We start from the raw sequence: 20,383 nt of genomic DNA on the forward strand, positions 1-20,383 counted from the left end.
GGGTGGCTCAGGGTACAGGACAGTAAAGAAAAACATGCCATGGGCCTGGTCTTAAAGATACGTGAGAAAACAGGGATACCCCATGTACCTGTCAGACTACTTCAATAGCGTAAAAGACACACACACACACACACACAGGCACAACACCAGAAAGCTGATCAGCTCCACTGATCTCACTGAACCCAGTTTCGGCACAAAAACGGGGTCAAATTAGTTCTGCTGCTATGCTGCCACAACGTGTAATGTCCTACCAACAGTTATAAAAAGTGTGACTCCTTACTCTCCTTCAAAACCGCTCTAACAGAGCGCCTACATGTGGCTGCAAACTGTAACTGGCCCCTGTAAAAAAGTCTTAAGCTTATCACCGTGGCTTTTATAACAGCGGTATGTTTACTATGTATGGTTATTATCACCGTTATAAAAGCCACGTCTAATGTGAGCCTAACGGAGCGGGCTGGGTTCATGTCAGGTCAACCTGTGCCTGTTGTTGACGCTACAACACCAGGGCCAGGGGTCAGAGGTCACATCAGGGTCACTATCGGCCGGCCTTCCTGTTTTGACGGCGTTTTTTTAGGGAACCGGACGACACCATGATGTGTCTGAATCTAAATAAACAGCAACTTTTAATAGTTTATAGGAGGTTGATGTGTTTGGGCAGAAAACCACTTTAACTCCATATTTTCTTTCGTGAATTAAAGGGATAGTTCACCCAAAACAAATCTTTTTTTCTATGGATTAGTCACCCCATGGAGACTTGAATTCATGGATATATTTTAGTTTTTGTCTCATTCCTAAGACAATAATTTGATGACCAACTGACCGGTAGGCAGCGGTTCCAGTAGGAGACACAAAGGAGACTCTTTGTGTCTCCTACCGGAACACCTGCCGCTGCCGGTCATCAAATTATTGGCTTAGGAATGAGACAAAAACTAAAAAATATCCATGAATTCAAGTCTCCATGGGGTGACTAGTCCATAGAAAAATGTGTGAACTATCCCTTTAATGCCCTACTTGATCATACTACAGCGTCACACGAAAGTAGCAGATCTACAAGCTCAAAACGCAGCACAAAGCGGCGGGTTTTGAGCTTGTAGATTTGCTATTTTTGAATTTGAATCCTGAAAAGTAATAGTTTTGGACATAATATGAGGTTTCCACCCTGACGAAGACAAAAAGATTTATCTCATTAAATCCCATTATTCATTACTGAAATGTGTACAGAAATATATTAAATGTAATTAAATGGAAGGATGATTTTATTACGTCTTTGGACACAGACTTAATTACCTTCGTGGCATCAATCCCAACGCAGAAGAAGCAGCAACAGTGCATAGAAATGTAGTTCAACAGCAACTGTATTATTCAATAAACTCTAAATAATAAATAGTCCATGTCATGAATATTGAAATTCATAATAATGATGATTGTATAATAAACTAAAGTACCTTTTTCACTCTCCTTCCAGAAGGACGTGAGGTCTGACCCAGAGGCCATCAAACAGGTCGCCACGGCAGCAGACAATCTGCTGGACAGTCTGGGACTACTGGCAGTGGAGGTACGCATGCATGCACACACACACACACACACACACACACACACACACACACACACACACACACACATGTATGAATGCACACACGCATGCACACACATGCACACACGCATGCAAGCATACACACGCGCATACACACGCGCATACACGCACACACACACAACAATTTAGTCCAATTCAACATTTCTATCAATGCTAGACAGTAAACCATTTTACACACTGACGGACAGACATACTCATACAAACAGACAGAAATACTCACACACACACACACGCGCACGCGGGCGCGCGCACACACACACACACACACACACACACACACACACACACACACACACACACACACACACACACACACACACAGAGAGAGAGAGATGTTTCATTCAGTGTGTTTATGTGATGCAGTAACCCTGTTCATTTCCCTCTTTTGGTATCACTGTCAGTTCACCATGTAGACACCATGTAGACGCCATGTAGACAGATGCTAGGGTGATGTCTACCTGCTATAGTTGTAGACAGATGCTAGGGTGATGTCTACCTGCTATAGTTTTAGACAGATGCTAGGGTGATGTCTACCTGCTATAGTTGTAGACAGATGCTAGGGTGATGTCTACCTGCTATAGTTGTAGACAGATGCTAGGGTGATGTCTACCTGCTATAGTTGTAGACAGATGCTAGGGTGATGTCTACCTGCTATAGTTGTAGACAGATGCTAGGGTGATGTCTACCTGCTATAGTTGTAGACAGATGCTAGGGTGATGTCTACCTGCTATAGTTGTAGACAGATGCTAGGGTGATGTCTACCTGCTATAGTTGTAGACAGATGCTAGGGTGATGTCTACCTGCTATAGTTGTAGACAGATGCTAGGTTGATGTTGCCATGTAGTGACTCTGTAGCACTGGTTTCATTCGCTTGGCTGACAGGCGTCTTTACAAATGACTGAGGATGCCAAAATAGTAATGGTGGTGATATGTTAAGGTGTTGTATGGCACGATGCTAAGGCCTAGCGTAGTGTTTGGTATGATGTTACAGTCTTAGTTGTGTTTGGCTAGTTTGGTATAGTTTTTAGTTGATTTGAACATCCTGGTTCTCCAGCGTTGATGTGATGTTTGAATGGACACAAACAGGCCTCTGGTATTTCCTGCTATTCTGTTGCTTTGACACTTTGATGTCTCCTAATTGTCTGAAACGCAAGACCTTTTTATATATTATGTTTTTATAGTGTGTTTATTATAAATGATGATGTATTTATTATAAATGATGTATTTAACAGGATAGATCTGAAACAAATCAAAAACAGAGTGTGTGTGTGTGTGTGTGTGTGTGTGTGTGTGTGTGTGTGTGTGTGTGTGTGTGTGTGTGTGTGTGTGTGTGTGTGTGTGTGTGTGTGTGTGTGTGTGTGTGTGTGTGTGTGTGTGTGTGTGTGTGTGTGTGTGTGTGTGTGTGTGTGTGTGTGTGTGTGACAAATTCTGACATACAAACAAACAAACAGCTACTTTTGTTGCCGGGTAGAATAAGAGGTGTAACTTAACCATATTTTACACTTTCATGTCTCTTCATTTTTTTCTGAATGACCTGCCGTGTTAAGCTGTTCCAACTGCACACGCACACACACACACACACACACACACACACACACACACACACACACACACACACACACACACACACACACACACACACACACACACACACACACACTCCCCTGTGGTAGGAATGAGACTAGACAGTGTGCTCGTTGGCAGCAGCTGTATGGCTGGCTCTGTGTGTTAAGTCTGCCAGTCCAGGGTCCTGGGTTTGGGTTCTGGTTCCCCTGGCAGGAGGCCACTAGGTCTCCTTGGCAGGCTGTGTATAGCTGCTGCTGGCCTGCAGATTGAAGAGCTTGTTTTGTGCCGCAGCAGCAGATAGACAGATAGATGTCTAGAGTCCCCCAGCTGAACAAAGACACTTTTTTATCTAAACAAGGGACTGGATGGAGGAGAACTGACTGAGTCTCTGGTCTGGCTGACTTTAAGCCGGCAGGAGGGGAACAAAAAGCATGGACTGTGACAACAAACACTATTAAGAGCTCTGGACTCGCTCCTTAATGTGACAGATGTTTAGATGACTGATGACTGACTGACTGACTGACTGACTGACTGCTGACCGTGAGGTTCAATTCATGAAGGTCTCACAGGTAATGTTATTACCTGTGTAGGCCCTATAAAGAGAAGAATGCATTCGCCATCTGTTTTGGATAAGGGGTGTCATGTTTTGCAATTAATTAAGCTTATCTAGACTAAAGGTAAAACCATTTCCCAATTCCATTTAAGGATGTGTTTTCCCTATAATTTATAATTATAAGTTATGGGCCATGACGGAGGCGCGCCGACTCAGCAGACCTTAAGGCTGAGGAGACGCGCCCGAGCGCCTCCAGGCGCGAGTGCCCGCGTCGACCAGCCGCTGGGCTGCTAGTCGACTCAGCGCCGTCCGAGTTATGTACCGATAGGGACAGAATCGTAAATATTATTGGTGCGGACTGCGTTTGCTCCACTGACTGCGTTTATCCCAACTACCACTCAAAGTGGCTCCTGGCCAACTGCCTGGATGAGGCAGACTTATTTTCTAAAGCTTTGTGCTTTCTATTAGACTGTGCAGACTGACTGTGCAGACTGACTGACTGACTGACTGACTGACTGACTGCTGACCGTGAGGTTCAATTCATAAAGGTCTCACAGGTAATGTTATTACCTGTGTAGGCCCTATAAAGAGAAGAATGCATTCGCCATCTGTTTTGGATAAGGGGTGTCATGTTTTGCAATTAATTAAGCTAATATCTAGACTACTTCTGTTATTAAGGTTATGTGATTTCTCTCAAAAGTATTGGCATCAAAATGTACTTAAAGTACCAAAAGTAAAAGTACTGAGATGTTTGAAAATAGCCAATCTACAAGCTCACAACGCGTCGCAGCGCGACGCGTTGTGAGCTTGTAGATCTGCTATTTTCAAATAGCCTAGGTATAAAATAGGGCTAAAGTGGTTAATGTATGTTTTATAATGTAATAATGTATATCTGCAAAGTAACTAAAGTTTTCAAATTATTGCAGTGGAGTAAAAGTATAATGTTTGCCTCTGAGATGTAGTGGAGTAGAAGTAAAAGTAGTGAAAAATGGAAACACTCCAGTAAAGTAAAAAAGACCTACACATTGTACTTAAGTACAGTATTTGAGTACATGTACTTAGTTACTTTACACCACTGTTCTTCATTCATTCATTCAGATGTTCATTAAGGAGAGGACGGTAATCTAATCTCCTGTAGGAAAGACAGCTTAGGACAGACAGACTGTAGCAAAGCTGAGAAGGAAACCGTGCAGGACATTGATTTTCAACCCTTTTCATGTCAAGGTCCATTATTTATTTGGTATTTGAGCCACGGAACCACCATTTGATGAGATTTAGACTCTCAGACCCCAAAACTTTTAATATTTCTTCTATATTCTCTAATTGTGTAGACTTCTTGTAATTTAGATAGGCTAATGCAGATGTTTAAGAATAAAACCAAATGGACCCTTACGGGTCCATTTGGTTTTATATTACGCTCTCAAGAGTTAAAGATCTATAAGGGTCCATTTGGTTACCAACTCTCCATCATTTAGCTGGGGACCAGCTGGAACCGCCTCAAGGACCACTGGTGGTCCCCGGACCACTGGTTGAGAACCACTGGTGTAGGAGAGACAGACAGTAGCAAAGCTGAGAGACAGACAGTGTAGGAGAGACAGACAGTAGCAAAGCTGAGAGACAGACAGTGTAGGAGAGACAGACAGTGTAGGAGAGACAGACAGTAGCAAAGCTGAGAGACAGACAGTGTAGGAGAGACAGACAGTAGCAAAGCTGAGAGACAGACAGTGTAGGAGAGACAGACAGTAGCAAAGCTGAGAGACAGACAGTGTAGGAGAGACAGACAGTAGCAAAGCTGAGAAGGAGACATTCTTTTGGTGAGCTAGAAGACACGTCTTTAGGTTCAGTAGTAAATTGCAGACAGGTGCTGTTTAATGTTGGTTTTGAAGCAGGGGAAGGAGTTGCACTTTTTGCTGTCTGTGTCTGGTGGTGGTAGAACATTCCACATGTTGGTGGCATAATGTGACTCACTGACCTCTCACCTCATTTTATTGCACAATAATGTGTTTTGATGACATTTTGCTGAGACGGTGAAAACACAGGTTGTTATTAAAGTGCATCTATTCTGGTCTTTACCCTTTGCTCTAGTGACTAGAGCAAAGGGAAAAAGAACCTGACTAGAGTAGTACTAGTCAGTTTATTTTTTGTTCTTCCATCTCATCGTAGCCCATGGTGAAGGCTCTATGTGGTCATTAATGTATATCATTTATATTTAATAAAACAGTTCATTGGCCCTTCTTCAGGCTGGAACGTTTGACCCGGTTTGACATGATTCCCCCCCGGAGGTTCTGAACTCCACACACACACACACACACACACACACAGACACACACAGACACAGACACACACACACACAGACACAGACACACACACACACACACACACACACACACACACACACACACACACACACACACACACACACACACACACACACACACACACACACACACAAACACACACACACACACACACACACACGCACGCACGCACGCACGCACGCACGCACGCACGCACGTGGTGTAAAGTAACTAAGTGTGAGCTTGTAGATCGGCTATTTTCAAACATTTTAGTACTTTTACTTTTGGTACTTTAAGTATATTTTGATGCCAATACTTTTGTACTTTTACTCAAGTAACATTTTGAACACAAGCTTTTTAGTTGTAACAGAGTATTTTTATGTTGTGGTATTGCTACTTTTACTTAAGTAAAATATCGGAGTACTTCTTCCACCACTGCGCGCGCGCACACACACACGCACACGCACAGTGCTGTCATGTGACCAGTGACACAGTGTTTAGTGCTGATGTGGCTGCTTTGGTTCCGAGGAGCAGGAAAAGAGGAAGAGGAGAGAGAAGAGGGGAGGGAGGGAGGGAGGGACTTCCTCTTCCTCCTCTCAGTGACTCCTAATAACTCCTTCATCTTCTTCCTCACGCTGACCTACAGTAGTGCCACATATGATGAAACATGATGTATTTCATCATATATTATGTGAAATCCTATCATTTCCGCGTTCCGTATCGAAGCTCTTTAACCGGAATACATTGTAACAAAGCTGACTGGCAGTGGTGTAAAGTAACTAAGTACGTTTACTCAAGTACTGTAACTCCAGTACACATTTGAGGATAATTTCCTTTACTAGGATATTTCCATGTTTCTATAATTTTTATTTCTACTCTCAGAGGCAAATATTATACTTTTTACTCCAGTACAATTATTTGAAAACTTTAGTTGCTATAGTTACTTTGTAGATTTTGATTATTATTACAAAAGATACATTTACCACTTCAGCCCTATTAAAAATTTGGCTATTTGAAAATAGCAGATCTACAAGCTCACAACGCGTCGCGGTGCGACGCGTTGTGAGCTTGTAGATCGGCTATTTTCAAAAGACTTTTACACATTTTAGACATTCTGAAACTAGTACGTTTACTTTTGGTACTTTATAAGCCGGGAGCAGTATGGGTCGGCGCCCCCAGCCTGTGTCTTTCGTGAGGAAAAAGCCCAACAAACCCACAGTGAGGCCTTTTTAAGAAGGGCCATTCAGGCAAGCCACAAGTGGAGCCTGTAGTACCACCACGGCCCAAGACACCATCATGCTGGAGTGAAATGTTTGGAACGGGGGGGGGGGGGGGGGGGGGGGAGTCTGGTGCAACGCTCAGGTCCTGGACCTGGTGAGACGAAGGAGGAGCCCGGCCAGGAGGCCATCCACAGGGCCTAGTCCCTCCACGTGTCAGAGCCTCTCCTCTCCCCCAGTCCCGCCAGAGTAGTTCCAGAGAAGCGGACTGAGTAGCCCTGTCTCTCCCTAAGACTAAGAGGACTGACCGTGGGTACAGTGGCTACTGGGACGTAAGTCGGGGGCTTGATCAACCCCGGCTGGGTCACCCGGGGCGAGGGTGTGCGTTGTTGCGAGACCCCAAACACCCGTCGACCCCAGGCTACAACACTGATGATACGTCCCAGGTGCATCCACGTGAAGTTTTTTATTTGTAGTATATTTTAGATGGCAATACTTTTGTACTTTTACTCAAGTAAACTTTGATTAACGGACTTCTGCTTTTAACAGAGTATATCTGCATTGCGGTATTGATACTTTTACTTAAGTAAACAATTTGAGTACTTTTTACACCACTGCTGACTGGTCTGGCTGACCGGTATCTGGTTGAATACATTGTAACAAGCTGACTGGTCTGATGGCCGGTATCTGGTTGAATACATTGTAACAAGCTGACTGGTCTGGCTGACCGGTATCTGGTTGAATACATTGTAACAAGCTGACTGGTCTGATGGCCGGCCGCTATCTGGTTGCACAAGGTTTCAGTCAACAAGTGACTGCTGGACAACACAATGTATAAACGCTGAGCTCACCAATATAATACACAACCACATGCTTTTATATCAGTAAATGCTGCTGCAGACAGAGCCTGGGTTATTGATGTGTAGTCTGGACACCCTGACGTTGATTTATTTCTTCTGTTATTTAACCCTCATTCATCTTCATGGCAAGAGAGGGAATGTTTTAATAGTTTTTAGAGGAAACGGCAAGATCACAACACTGGTGGAAAGTAACAAAGTACATTTTTTACTCGAATACATTTTGAATCCCGGGCTTTTACTTAACGGAGTAGTTATACATTGCAGTATTGATACTTTTACTTAAGTAAAAAATGTGAGTGCTTTTTCCACCACTGTACTCGGCAGAGCATACACACATGGATTAAAAGTTCACAATGACATGTCTTCTATGGAAGCATGTGTGTAGCCTAGTAGAGCCCAGTTGTCTCATATTAGGACCTGGCCTAACGAAGACTTTCAGTCGTGATTTCATTTTAGCTTTGATCCATCCATACCATCGGCAATTTCTCTTTCATATTTATCACTAAAATGTTCCTTCATTCTGAGGTTGACTCTCTATCCGCTCCGCTAGCCTAGCGGCCTGCTGTGCCACGTTATGGTGTGTGAGACAGCCTTTATGAGCTGATAATACACCACTTATACATGCTTGACAGGAGGGGGGTCACATACTGTGTTAGTGCACATTTTAACCCATTGAGACCAGGAACGCATCTGTGTCACTTTTTGATTTGAGCTAAAAAGCATTATTTGACACTTTGGGCTATTCAAAAATAGCAGATCTACAAGCTCATACCGCGGCACCGAGTGCCGCGGTATGAGCTTGTAGATCTGCTATTTTTGAAAATGCGTGAAAATCTTTGAATATATATTGTTTAAAGCAAACATTTTTAACTCTATTCTTTGCTTCTGGGGGGTCCCTGGAACAAAACATTTTGAGATGGGGGTCGGCGGCCAAATACATATAATTTTGGGGGTCCTTGACATGAAAAGGTTTGAGCACCACTGATATAGAAACATACGTTTTTTTTTTCAGAATACTGTTGGGATTTAGAAGACATTTGTAAGAATCGGCCTCAGGTCTTAATGGGTTAAGTGATTCAAACAGGATGTCAGTGGGTCTCCTGGTTGAAGAAAGAGCCTTTTCCCCCTCAGGTCCTCCTCACTTAGAAGTAGTTCCTTCTGGTTCCATCTGCACGTTAAACTTTTTGTTTCCAAAACGGATAACAGAATAAAAGACATAGTTCATGTGAATACACATGAATAATAAGTCAATATTCAAAGAGAATCAAAGTAAGAAAAATACAATTCAAATGCACAAACAATAAATAAATAAATAAAATGGGTCCAAAATGTATTATTAGTTTTCTTTCTTCTCCTTTTTTACCTTTTGTACTCTTATTTGTACTCTAATCCGGTGTATTTACACTAACATTGTGTATGTATTGTTCATTAACATGCGGCCGTCCTGATCAAATAAACGTATGAATAAATAAATGCATAACTCTCCCTCTCTCTCTCCTCCTCCTAGTTGGCCGGCATGAAGAGTTGGAGAGACCTCCGCAACGAGATCTCCTTCCTGACGGAGAACGCCACGTCGTCGCCCAGCTCCATGTACCAGGCGGTGTCCCGCATCGTGTGCGGGCACCCCGAGGGCGGCGGCCTGAAGATCAAGTCCCTCAACTGGTACGAGGACAACAACCTCAAGTCTCTGTTCGGGAACTACAACAGCAGCGAGGACGACCTCTCTCACTACGACAACGCCTCCAGTAAGACCTGACCTCCTCCTTCACTGTGTGTGTGTGTGTGTGTGTGTGTGTGTGTGTGTGTGTGTGTGTGTGTGTGTGTGTGTGTGTGTGTGTGTGTGTGTGTGTGTGCGTGTGCGTGTGCGTGCAGTGGTGTAAAGTAACTAAGTCCCTTTACTCAAGTACTATACTTAAGTACAATTTTTAGGTACTTTTACTTTACTGGAGTATTTCCAATTGTCTATACTTTTACTTCTACTCCACTACAATATCTCAGAGTCAATTATTGTACTTTCACTCCACTACACATATTTGAAAACTTTAGTTACTTTGCAGATATAAATTATTACATTATAAAACATACATTAACCACTTTAGTCCTATTTTATACCAGGGCTATTTGAAAATAGCCGATCTACAAGCTAATTTTAGTACTTTTACCTTTAGTACTTTAACTACATTTTGATACCAATGCTTTTGTACTTTTACTCAAGTCAATTTTTAATCCTGGACTTTTACTTGTAAGCAAAACGTGTGTGTGTGTGTGTGTGTGTGTGTGTGTGTGTGTGTGTGTGTGTGTGTGTGTGTGTGTGTGTGTGTGTGTGTGTGTGTGTGTGTGTGTGTGTGTGTGTGTGTGTGTGTGTGTGTGTGTGTGTGTGTGTGTGTGTGTGTGTGTGTGTGTGTGTGTGTGTGTGTGCGCGAGTGTGCGCGAGTACTGACTCTCTGGCTTCAGACTCCACCTTAGCCTGTAGCACTTTACCTAGACTTTTACGACCATGCAGTCTTATGCAAAGGTTAAAATGCACTAAAATCTTTGCTTCTGGGGATTCTACAAATGTCTCCTACAGTTTAAAAAAAAAACTTACGTTGCTTTAATATCAGCGCGGAATAGGAAAATGTATATATGTTCAAAGATTTGCACACATTTTCATGATTTTTTTCAAAAGAAATTGTAGATCTACAAGCTCAAAGTGCGGCACTCGGTTCCGCGCTTTGAGCTTGTATATCTGCTATTTTTGAATAGCCAAAGACATCTAAATTGTATTAAAATACAATACAATTGTATTATAGTGTCAAGTCACAACAAGTCCCAAAGGTGAACATGTAATTTAGATAAGCTTGTTATGTAGACAGATGCCAGGTTCATCTGTTGACCTGGCATCCTATCCTATCTTGTAGAGTTTCAATGTACAGATTCTTACAGTATTTGTTTTAATATTATACTGTTTAGACTGATGCTAGGTTCTTGGTTTACCTGTCATCCTAGATTACTGAGGCACTACACCAGTGGTTTTCAACCAGTGGTCCAGGGACCACCAGTGGTCCTTGAGGGGGTTCCAGGGGGTCCCCAGACAAATGAATAGTTAGGAACCAAATTGAACCTTGTGTGTATGTAACTCTGAGAGTGTACAAATGGAACCAAATGGACCCTAACGGGTCCATTTGGTTCCATTTGTACACTCTCAGAGTTAAATGAACACTAATGCTGATGATACAGTGTAGATTAAGACCCCCAAGAAATCAAAATGGTTGAGTCCCTGGCATGTCTTTTCAAATGGGGGTCCGTGGGCTAATATGTGTCAATTTGGGGGTCCTTGATACAAAAAGGGTTGAAAACCCCTGCACTACACTGTCTCTATGCACTTGATGTATGTGTCTGTTTACCTTGTTTACTGTAAGTCACTCTGGAGCGTCCGCTAAATGCCTACATTGTCATTGTAAATTGTCTTTTTGTGTGGCAGCTCCCTACTGTAACAGTCTGATGAAGAACATGGACTCCAACCCCATGTCCAGGATGATCTGGCAGGCTCTGAAACCTCTGCTGGTGGGAAAGATCCTGTACACCCCCCACACCCCGGCCACCATGAAGATCATTCATGAGGTAAACACCAGTGTTCATTTCATCCACTAAAACTATGATGAAAAATGTTCGTTGACTACCTTTTCTCACTGACCAAAACTAAAGAGAAAAAAAAAACTATGATGACTAAAACTATGACTAAATATATTGACAATTTTGTCAACATAAAAACTAGGCTAAAGAGGTAGAGAAGAGATACAGTAGAACTAAAAGTCATATTTATGTTTGGTTGCGCTCGGATGTTGTACTCTGAAAATTGCAGATCTACAAGCGCGTTTTTTCAGCATGCAACCAAGTGTAAAATCAGCCATTACGGTGCAATCAAGGCACCGCCAGAATATATTATAGTCGACTATAATCTTCTGATATTTAGTTGACTAAAACTAAAACTTTTCAGATGTATCTTCGGGGTCTCGAACTGAAAAAACAAACCCTGCAATAAACTACCATGTCTCTGTGTTCAGGTGAACCGGACGTTCCAGGAGCTGGGTGTGTTGAGGGACCTGGGAGGCATGTGGGAGGAGATGAGACCCAAAGTCTGGAACTTCCTGGAAAACGGCCATGAAATGGACGTGCTCAGGGTACGTACATATATATATATATACTATACTGCTCAAAGAAGTGTATAATACTACCATATATACCACTATTATATATACTATATACTACTATTATATATACTACTAGAGTTTCGGGGGGCTACGCCCCCCTCAACCCCAGCCGCGCACGGGGCCCAGCCGTGTGTATATTGGGGGACCCAAATCGCCGGAGTGAAACTGTGGAAAATGTTTTTTGAAAAAGGAAAAAATTTGAAGAAATAATATTTGTTATGTTTCAGGGGGTCCACAGGGGGTCCGCGGACCCCCTGATGGTCCACTGACCCCCTGTGGAGTGTTGGGACGCGCGGGGACACCCCTGGAACATTGCGGACCATTTCGGTGTTGTTTTTTTTTTCATGAAGGTGGTTGCTTGTTTCTGGCGCAGGCTGTGCAAACCTGGCAACCCAGCGCATGCTGCCGCACGTTTAAGTGGCGTAGCGTCATGAGGGTCAGTGGGGCCGTGGCTCGGTCAGTGAAGACCCTGTAGTGCGGATGATATGTGGCATAGAGGGGCAGATTGTAAATCCACAGAGGAAACATCCGTGGGCTACCATTGGTTCAGCGATGTGTGCGGTCGCCGTGCGGCCCCTCCTCCTCCACCAATGTGCAGTATTGAGAGCCCTGACGTCACAACAATTGGAGCGATGGGCACTGCACTGTGGTTGGTTAGGGTACACCTAGGGCCCAGGTAGAACCCAGTTAAAGCCTGCATGGGCAAACCCAGTTAGGACCCGCCTTGGTCCCACATAAACATGGCTAGTTGGGGCCCACCTAAGGGCCAGGTAGAAGCTACTTATAGCCTGCATGGGCATCGCAGTTGGGACTGAAGTGGATGCCGCTGACATTGCTGACATGGGGTCCATATGGTTTAGCCCACCTTGAAACCATATGGGAACTACGCTGGCATGCTGGCTGTAATGCAAACGCTGCATCATACCTGCAGTGTGTAGTTTGATGTTGTGTGTGTAGCAGATATACCTGCAGTGTGTAGATCAATGTCCATAGGAAAGTCAATGCCCAGCAGTGTTTTTTTTCCCCAGCAGAGTTTCTAGTGTCTCTGTGTCTCTCTGGAAGAGGTTGCACATGAACTCTGCAGCCGCACTGAGGCGCTCCAACACAAACACTCTGACATTAAGCTGCTTCACACAACAAACATCAGCACCACGCTGCTGTTTGTCCAAAAGACACAATATCTGCTCTCCCACCAACGTCATGTGTTCATTTATCGACAGCCGTACAGACTCCTTTTGACACATTTTACGTCGTTTATCCAGCTCTCACTGACTCTCCACATCGGGCTGTTATTTTGCTGCGATCAAGTCAACGATGTGAGAGATTAGCTATCACAGACGGACGGACAGGGGGTGAAACATAGTGTTGCGCCATGCCTTTCGGCCTGGCGGAGACAATAAAAAACCGAAAGTAAAGGAAATGGCCATTTCTGCAACAGAAGTAGTCAATAAACTATGCTATGAAAACATGGGCCACATTGGCAAAGAATGTAAGAAAGAGGCAATCATGTAGAAAATAGCCGATCTCCAAGCTTACAAAGCCTCTGAACGTGAGGCGTTTCGAGCTTGTAGATCGGCTATTTTCACAATATTTACTTGTGGAACGGAGTCAAACAGAATGGGGGGGTCCCAGATCAAGTACGTGTATTTGGGGGGGGGGGGGGGGGGGCGGCGTGAAAGGGTTGATAAACACTGCTCTAATCGGAGCGAAATTATCTGAAATTACTACATGACCATAATGCAGCCTAACATCTGTTGCACGGGGCGGTCCTGCCATTACGTTAGTTACTGTAGTTGCTGTGGAGCGACATAGTTCTCCAGAAGACACACACAAACATACACCATCTACAATGGACGAACTGAGCAGCAATATAGACATTCACCACACGAACGTGCATTGTTGACAAAGTGATTGCACAGCCGCTGCAGGCATGACAACCAGGTTAGCGTTAGCGACATGGCAGCTATCACAGCGCCCTGTCCGTCGTGCTGCAACTGCCTGTGATGGCTACAGCAGTAACAGCAAGCTGTCTGCGATGCCATTGTCTGGAGACTGCTCTTAGCGTGACACGACCAATGAGAGTGAGCGCTGTAGTTGTTGCTAAGACACGGTGGCGTCTCTGCCCCATAGCTTGTAGATCTCTCACACATGATTGGCGTAGGCTGCGTTGCCAGGTCTGACTTTGTGTCTAAGCAATGGTCGGCTGATTTTGGCGCGCCTTTGGGCTCGTTTGCATTGTGCGCACGGCAGCGCTTGTTTAGCGTACGTCAGCGCGACGTGGCAACGGACGTGGCAACGTGAAAGGTGATTGGCTGGTGAAAAGAAACACCCGACGTTACACCAGAAATGGTGCCTGGAGAAAATGGTGACCAAAAAAAAAGTTTGGAAAAAAAGGAAAAAAACCCCGCAGCGGCTGCGTGCTGTTGTGGTGATGAGGTCGTGCGCACGGTAAACGGTACGAAGCTGCCTCCCCTTCCGTTTTGTCCGACATTTGGTGAGTAGAATTAATTATGTTGCGCGGTGGAAAAGGTGTATTGAGCAGTGAGATGTCCCCTACGCGAGGCGTAAATTCAGCGCGGCCGGCGTGGCGAGTCAGTTGGCGACATGTGGTCTGGCGGTGCGTTGTTTAGTCGATAACAGAGCTGTGGGGTGTGGACACCGAGGGTGCGGAAGTTGGTCGGCATTTATATAGTTAGATATACTACTATTATATATACTATATACTACTATTATATATACTACCACACAGCCAAGAGATAGACCTGGTCAGTGTATGTACATACCACAGCAGTGGTTCATAGATTTTCTAATTGTGGAATGTATATACGTAGGTATTAAATTACATTAAATAAAACTATATTTGCCGTAGCAACGTATACTGTACAACGTACACACAGAACCTCACCATGCAGTACATTTAGTTTAGAATAAACCTATGAATGAATATTGTACCTTGTTTCCTCCTCCACAGACCATGCTAATAAACATGAATATTGTACCTTGTTTCCTCCTCCACAGACCATGCTAATAAACATGAATATTGTACCTTGTTTCCTCCTCCACAGACCATGCTAATAAACATGAATATTGTACCTTGTTTCCTCCTCCACAGACCATGCTAATAAACATGAATATTGTACCTTGTTTCCTCCTCCACAGACCATGCTAATAAGCAACGCTACCTCCAGCTTCTTCCACGCCAAGCTGTCCTCTACTTCCTGGACCGTGGCGGACATGGCCAGCTTCCTGTCCAAGGAGTCTGAGGACCATCGGCCTCCCGGTACCGCCATCACCTGGCGGGAGGTCTTCAATGAGACCGACCAGGCCATCATGAGCATCTCCCGATTCATGGAGGTCTGGAGACTGACTGACACACACACACGCACACACACACACACACACGAACACACATGCACACAGCTGATCAGCTTACTCGCTAATAATTAAGGTGCGCCACGATTTTTACGACTCAAAATTTAAAATGAAATTGACGTTCGATTCAGCACAAGCAGGATCGCAATTCTCATTATTTGGTTCATGCATGCGCTCGTCCAAGGGAACTTTTTATTATTCTAGATTCTCATTTGTTATTTATTTAATGAATATTGATATAGCTGTCACTCAGTGCTGACAAAAAAGGAATTTAAAAAAGTTGATTGAATCTTGACCATAAAGTCGAAAGTCAAATGGAAGTGTGGGTTAGGCAAATGGTGACGCCCCCCTACTAGCAGTGCTGGCAGAGTGAGGCTATGAGCTCACTCTCTCTCTCTCTCTCTCTCTCTCTCTCTCTCTCTCTTTCTGTCTTGCTGTCTGATTCTTCTCAGGTTTCTCCTTTCCAGTCTTCCCTTTGTTTCTGCCACCCCTGCGCACACACACACACACACACACTTGCGCGCACACACACTCGCGCGCACACACACACACACATGCACACACACACACACACACTATAAGCTATCTCTCCCTGTCCCTTGATACAATTTTCATTCAGTATCAGAGCAGAAATCAGAGCAGTTTCCTGGTTTAACACGAAATGAAGGTCGAACACAAAATGTTTAGGAGCGACAGAGACTCACATCGTTACAAACACAAAGCCTGTGATTGGAGGCCATTACATTATGTCATGTGACATAACCTAACGTATAACATAGTTGCTGTCTTGCAGAAACCTTGTATCTCCATATTTCAACTTTTTGTGTTTGTCATGTTTTCCCCCGTCATACTATAGTGTCACACAAAAGTAGCAAACATAGACGATCTACAAGCTCACAACGCGCCTGTGAGCCTCTGAAAATAGACGATCTACAAGCTCACAACGTGCCTGTGAGCCTCTGAAAATAGACGATCTACAAGCTCGATATTTAGTCGACTACAACTAGACAAAAAACAAAACATTTCAGATGACTAAAATATGACTAAAACTAAATGGAATTATATTCATAGGATTATGACTAAAACTACATCAAAATTTGCTGTCAAAATCACACTGCTGAAAAGTAACAGTTTTGGACATACAAGGCATTGACGTTATTACATCTGTTATGTTTTTATAATAACGTTATGTCACAGTGTCATGTGTTTGACTGTAGACTAACCGTGTCTCTTCTTCACGTGAACAGTGTGTGAACCTGGACAAGTTGGAGCCCGTGGCCAATGAGGAGCGTATGGTCAACAAGTCTATGATCCTATTGGAGGACAGGAGGTTCTGGGCGGGGATAGTGTTCCACGACATCGACGCCAACAGCTCCGAGCTTCCCACCAAGGTCAACTACAAGATCCGCATGGACATCGACAACGTGGAGAGAACCAACAAGATCAAAGACGCGTAGGTTCACCCACACACACACACACACACACACACACACACACACACACACACACACACACACACACACACACACACACACACACACACACATATATTCCACATGTACGTATATAGGCTGTTAATAAGCCTCTATATCTTTCTTCCCATGTCCCTTTTATGCCCATATACGGCGATCCCTGATCTCATCAGTGTATGCCCATATATGGGTATACCCATATATGCAGCTGTTTAACAATAATTTATGTCTTGAGAGTGTAAAATGAAATGGACCCTTACATGTCCATTTGGTTTCATTTTACACTCAAGAGTTAAAGATCTATAAGGGTCCATTTGATTACCAACTCTTCCATCAATTAGCTGGGGGCCACCTGGAACCCCCTCAAGGACCACTGGTGGTCCCCGGACTACCGGTTGAGAACCACTGCTCGAGGGCATTTTAACGGGGGGCTAGACTCCTGTAGTTCTCGGCTGACAATAAGCCTCTCTGACCAAACTTACATCCCATGTTGATTGTTATGTTGTTGTTTATGTGTGTGTTATTTTTGGACGGAGATCCGTCTCCGTCCCAATAAACGGCCCGCGAGAAAGGGGCGTGCACTTCATTCACATTTATACCCCTACCCAGGAAACGGGGCGTGGCTGTGGAAAAGGGGCACGCCTGGGAAAAAGGCTCCCACAGGGTCAGAGGGTGCTATATTTTGTAACGCCACTAGATAGGCATTATAGTTGAGTGAGTGAGTGAGTGGTGTTCCATATATCGTCACACTGTGAAATAATTTGTCTTAGCTGGTGTGTTCACATATTGTTCTTGTTTCATGTAGTTACTGGGACCCTGGTCCTCGTGCGGACCCCTTCGAGGACATGCGCTACATCTGGGGAGGGTTCTCCTACCTGCAGGATATCATCGAGCACAGCATCATCAGAGCGATGACCGGAACCAAGGAGAAGACTGGAGTCTACATCCAGCAGATGCCTTATCCATGCTATGTGGACGATATGTAAGATATGCACGCACGCACACGCACACGCACACGCACACGCACACGCACGCGCACGCGCACACGCACACGCACACACACATTCCTATATATGTATAAAGTTAATACAAACGTGATGATGACGAGGAGATCAAACCTGTGATCTAACGGTACAAGACAGAGAATAGTGTGTGTGTGTGTGTGTGTGTGTGTGTGTGTGTGTGTGTGTGTGTGTGTGTGTGTGTGTGTGTGTGTGTGTGTGTGTGTGTGTGTGTGTGTGTGTGTGTGTGTGTGTGTGTGTGTGTGTGTGTGTGTGTGTGTGTGTGACAAATAAACAATACAAAAATCACATCAAAACTATCCATATAATTGATCCCTCATTCAGTATAATAGGATGATTGTTTTTTATTCGCGGTGAAGAAAATCAACCTAGTTCCAAATGAAAATTGTCTCTCTATATGTAGTGTTGAATGAATGGTATATTCTCTCTCTCTCTCTCTCTCTCTCTCTCTGTAGGTTCCTGTGTGTGATGAGCCGCTCCATGCCTCTGTTAATGTCTCTCTCTCTCTCTCTCTCTCTCTCTCTCTCTCTCTCTCTCTCTCTGTAGGTTCCTGTGTGTGATGAGCCGCTCCATGCCTCTGTTAATGTCTCTCTCTCTCTCTCTCTCTCTCTCTCTCTCTCTCTCTCTCTAGGTTCCTGCGTGTGATGAGTCGCTCCATGCCTGTTAATGTCTCTCTCTCTCTCTCTCTCTCTCTCTCTCTCTCTCTCTAGGTTCCTGCGTGTGATGAGTCGCTCCATGCCTCTGTTAATGTCTCTCTCTCTCTCTCTCTCTCTCTCTCTCTCTCTCTCTCTCTCTCTCTCTCTCTCTCTCTCTCTCTCTCTCTCTCTCTCTCTCTCTCTCTCTCTCTCTCTCTCTCTCTCTCTCTCTCTCTCTCTCTCTCTCTCTCTCTCTCTCTCTCTCTCTCTCTCTCTCTCTCTCTCTCTCTCTCTCTCTCTCTCTCTCTCTCTCTCTCTCTCTCTCTCTCTCTCTCTCTCTCTCTCTCTCTCTCTCTCTCTCTCTCTCTCTAGGTTCCTGCGTGTGATGAGTCGCTCCATGCCTCTGTTAATGTCTGTCTCTCTCTCTCTCTCTCTCTCTGTAGGTTCCTGTGTGTGATGAGCCGCTCCATGCCTCTGTTAATGTCTCTCTCTCTCTCTCTCTCTCTCTCTCTCTCTCTCTCTCTCTCTCTCTCTCTCTCTAGGTTCCTGCGTGTGATGAGCCGCTCCGTGCCTCTGTTAATGTCTCTCTCTCTCTCTCTCTCTCTCTCTCTCTCTAGGTTCCTGCGTGTGATGAGTCGCTCCATGCCTCTGTTAATGTCTCTCTCTCTAGGTTCCTGCGTGTGATGAGTCGCTCCATGCCTCTGTTAATGTCTCTCTCTCTCTCTCTCTCTCTCTCTCTCTCTCTCTCTCTCTCTCTCTCTAGGTTCCTGCGTGTGATGAGCCGCTCCATGCCTCTGTTAATGTCTCTCTCTCTCTCTCTCTCTCTCTCTCTCTAGGTTCCTGCGTGTGATGAGCCGCTCCATGCCTCTGTTCATGACGCTGGCCTGGATGTACAGCGTGGCGCTCATCATAAAGGGCGTGGTCTACGAGAAGGAGGCGCGGCTCAAGGAGACCATGCGGATCATGGGATTGGACAACGGCATCCTGTGGTTCAGCTGGTTCATCAGCAGCCTCATCCCTCTGCTCGTCAGCGCCGCCCTGCTGGTGGTGCTGCTGAAGGTAACGCACTCAGACTCACACACACACGTGTTTTTGGGGCGGTGTAGCCGCCCCCTATAAGTGAGTTTTGGACACCGACCAAAACATTTGTATACCCCCTAACCCTTCCATTGTTAATGCAAATCGATACTTTTGCAAAGTCAGCCAATCACATTACAGCTAGTGTCTTTGATACATTTTGTCATCAATAAGTGTTTATAATGTGTTTATAGCCACGTGTCACGTGAAGCTTGACCAATCACTTTGTTGACGTGTCTGACCAAATTAGAACGTTGACGCAAAAGCCAGGTATAGAGGGCTACCGCTCTATACCTAAAGGTATAGAGCGGCTAGCGCCGCTAAAAAAGTAATTTATCCTTTTTTTAAAGTGAGTCATGTTGTGATGACCACACCCCGCCCACTTCACACTGGGTGTGATTTTTATTACTCTGCTTGGATTCATTGGATTTGATACACAAAATAGGCCAATAGGTTGAATGTGGTTAGAACCAGCCAGGGCTAGGAGGGTGTATAGAGCACCGAAGTCTGACGTAATTTACACAT

General features: G+C 44.5%; 1 protein-coding gene across 1 annotated transcript in view; it reads left to right on the forward strand.

Annotated features, from left to right (window-relative positions):
• The window catches only part of LOC311065283 (phospholipid-transporting ATPase ABCA1-like), a 75,552-nt gene that overhangs the window by 19,562 nt on the left and 35,607 nt on the right, over positions 1-20,383 (forward strand). The window contains exons 5-12 of the mRNA XM_084085537.1: positions 1,466-1,555; positions 9,595-9,832; positions 11,551-11,690; positions 12,134-12,250; positions 15,440-15,634; positions 16,900-17,105; positions 17,930-18,106; positions 19,618-19,840. Coding sequence (XP_083941663.1) covers positions 1,466-1,555; positions 9,595-9,832; positions 11,551-11,690; positions 12,134-12,250; positions 15,440-15,634; positions 16,900-17,105; positions 17,930-18,106; positions 19,618-19,840 — 1,386 coding nt within the window. The remainder of the gene's footprint in view (positions 1-1,465; positions 1,556-9,594; positions 9,833-11,550; positions 11,691-12,133; positions 12,251-15,439; positions 15,635-16,899; positions 17,106-17,929; positions 18,107-19,617; positions 19,841-20,383) is intronic.

Source organism: Gymnoscopelus microlampas (assembly GCF_963454915.1).
Source record: "Gymnoscopelus microlampas genome assembly, chromosome: 18".
Taxonomy (NCBI): domain Eukaryota; kingdom Metazoa; phylum Chordata; class Actinopteri; order Myctophiformes; family Myctophidae; genus Gymnoscopelus; species Gymnoscopelus microlampas.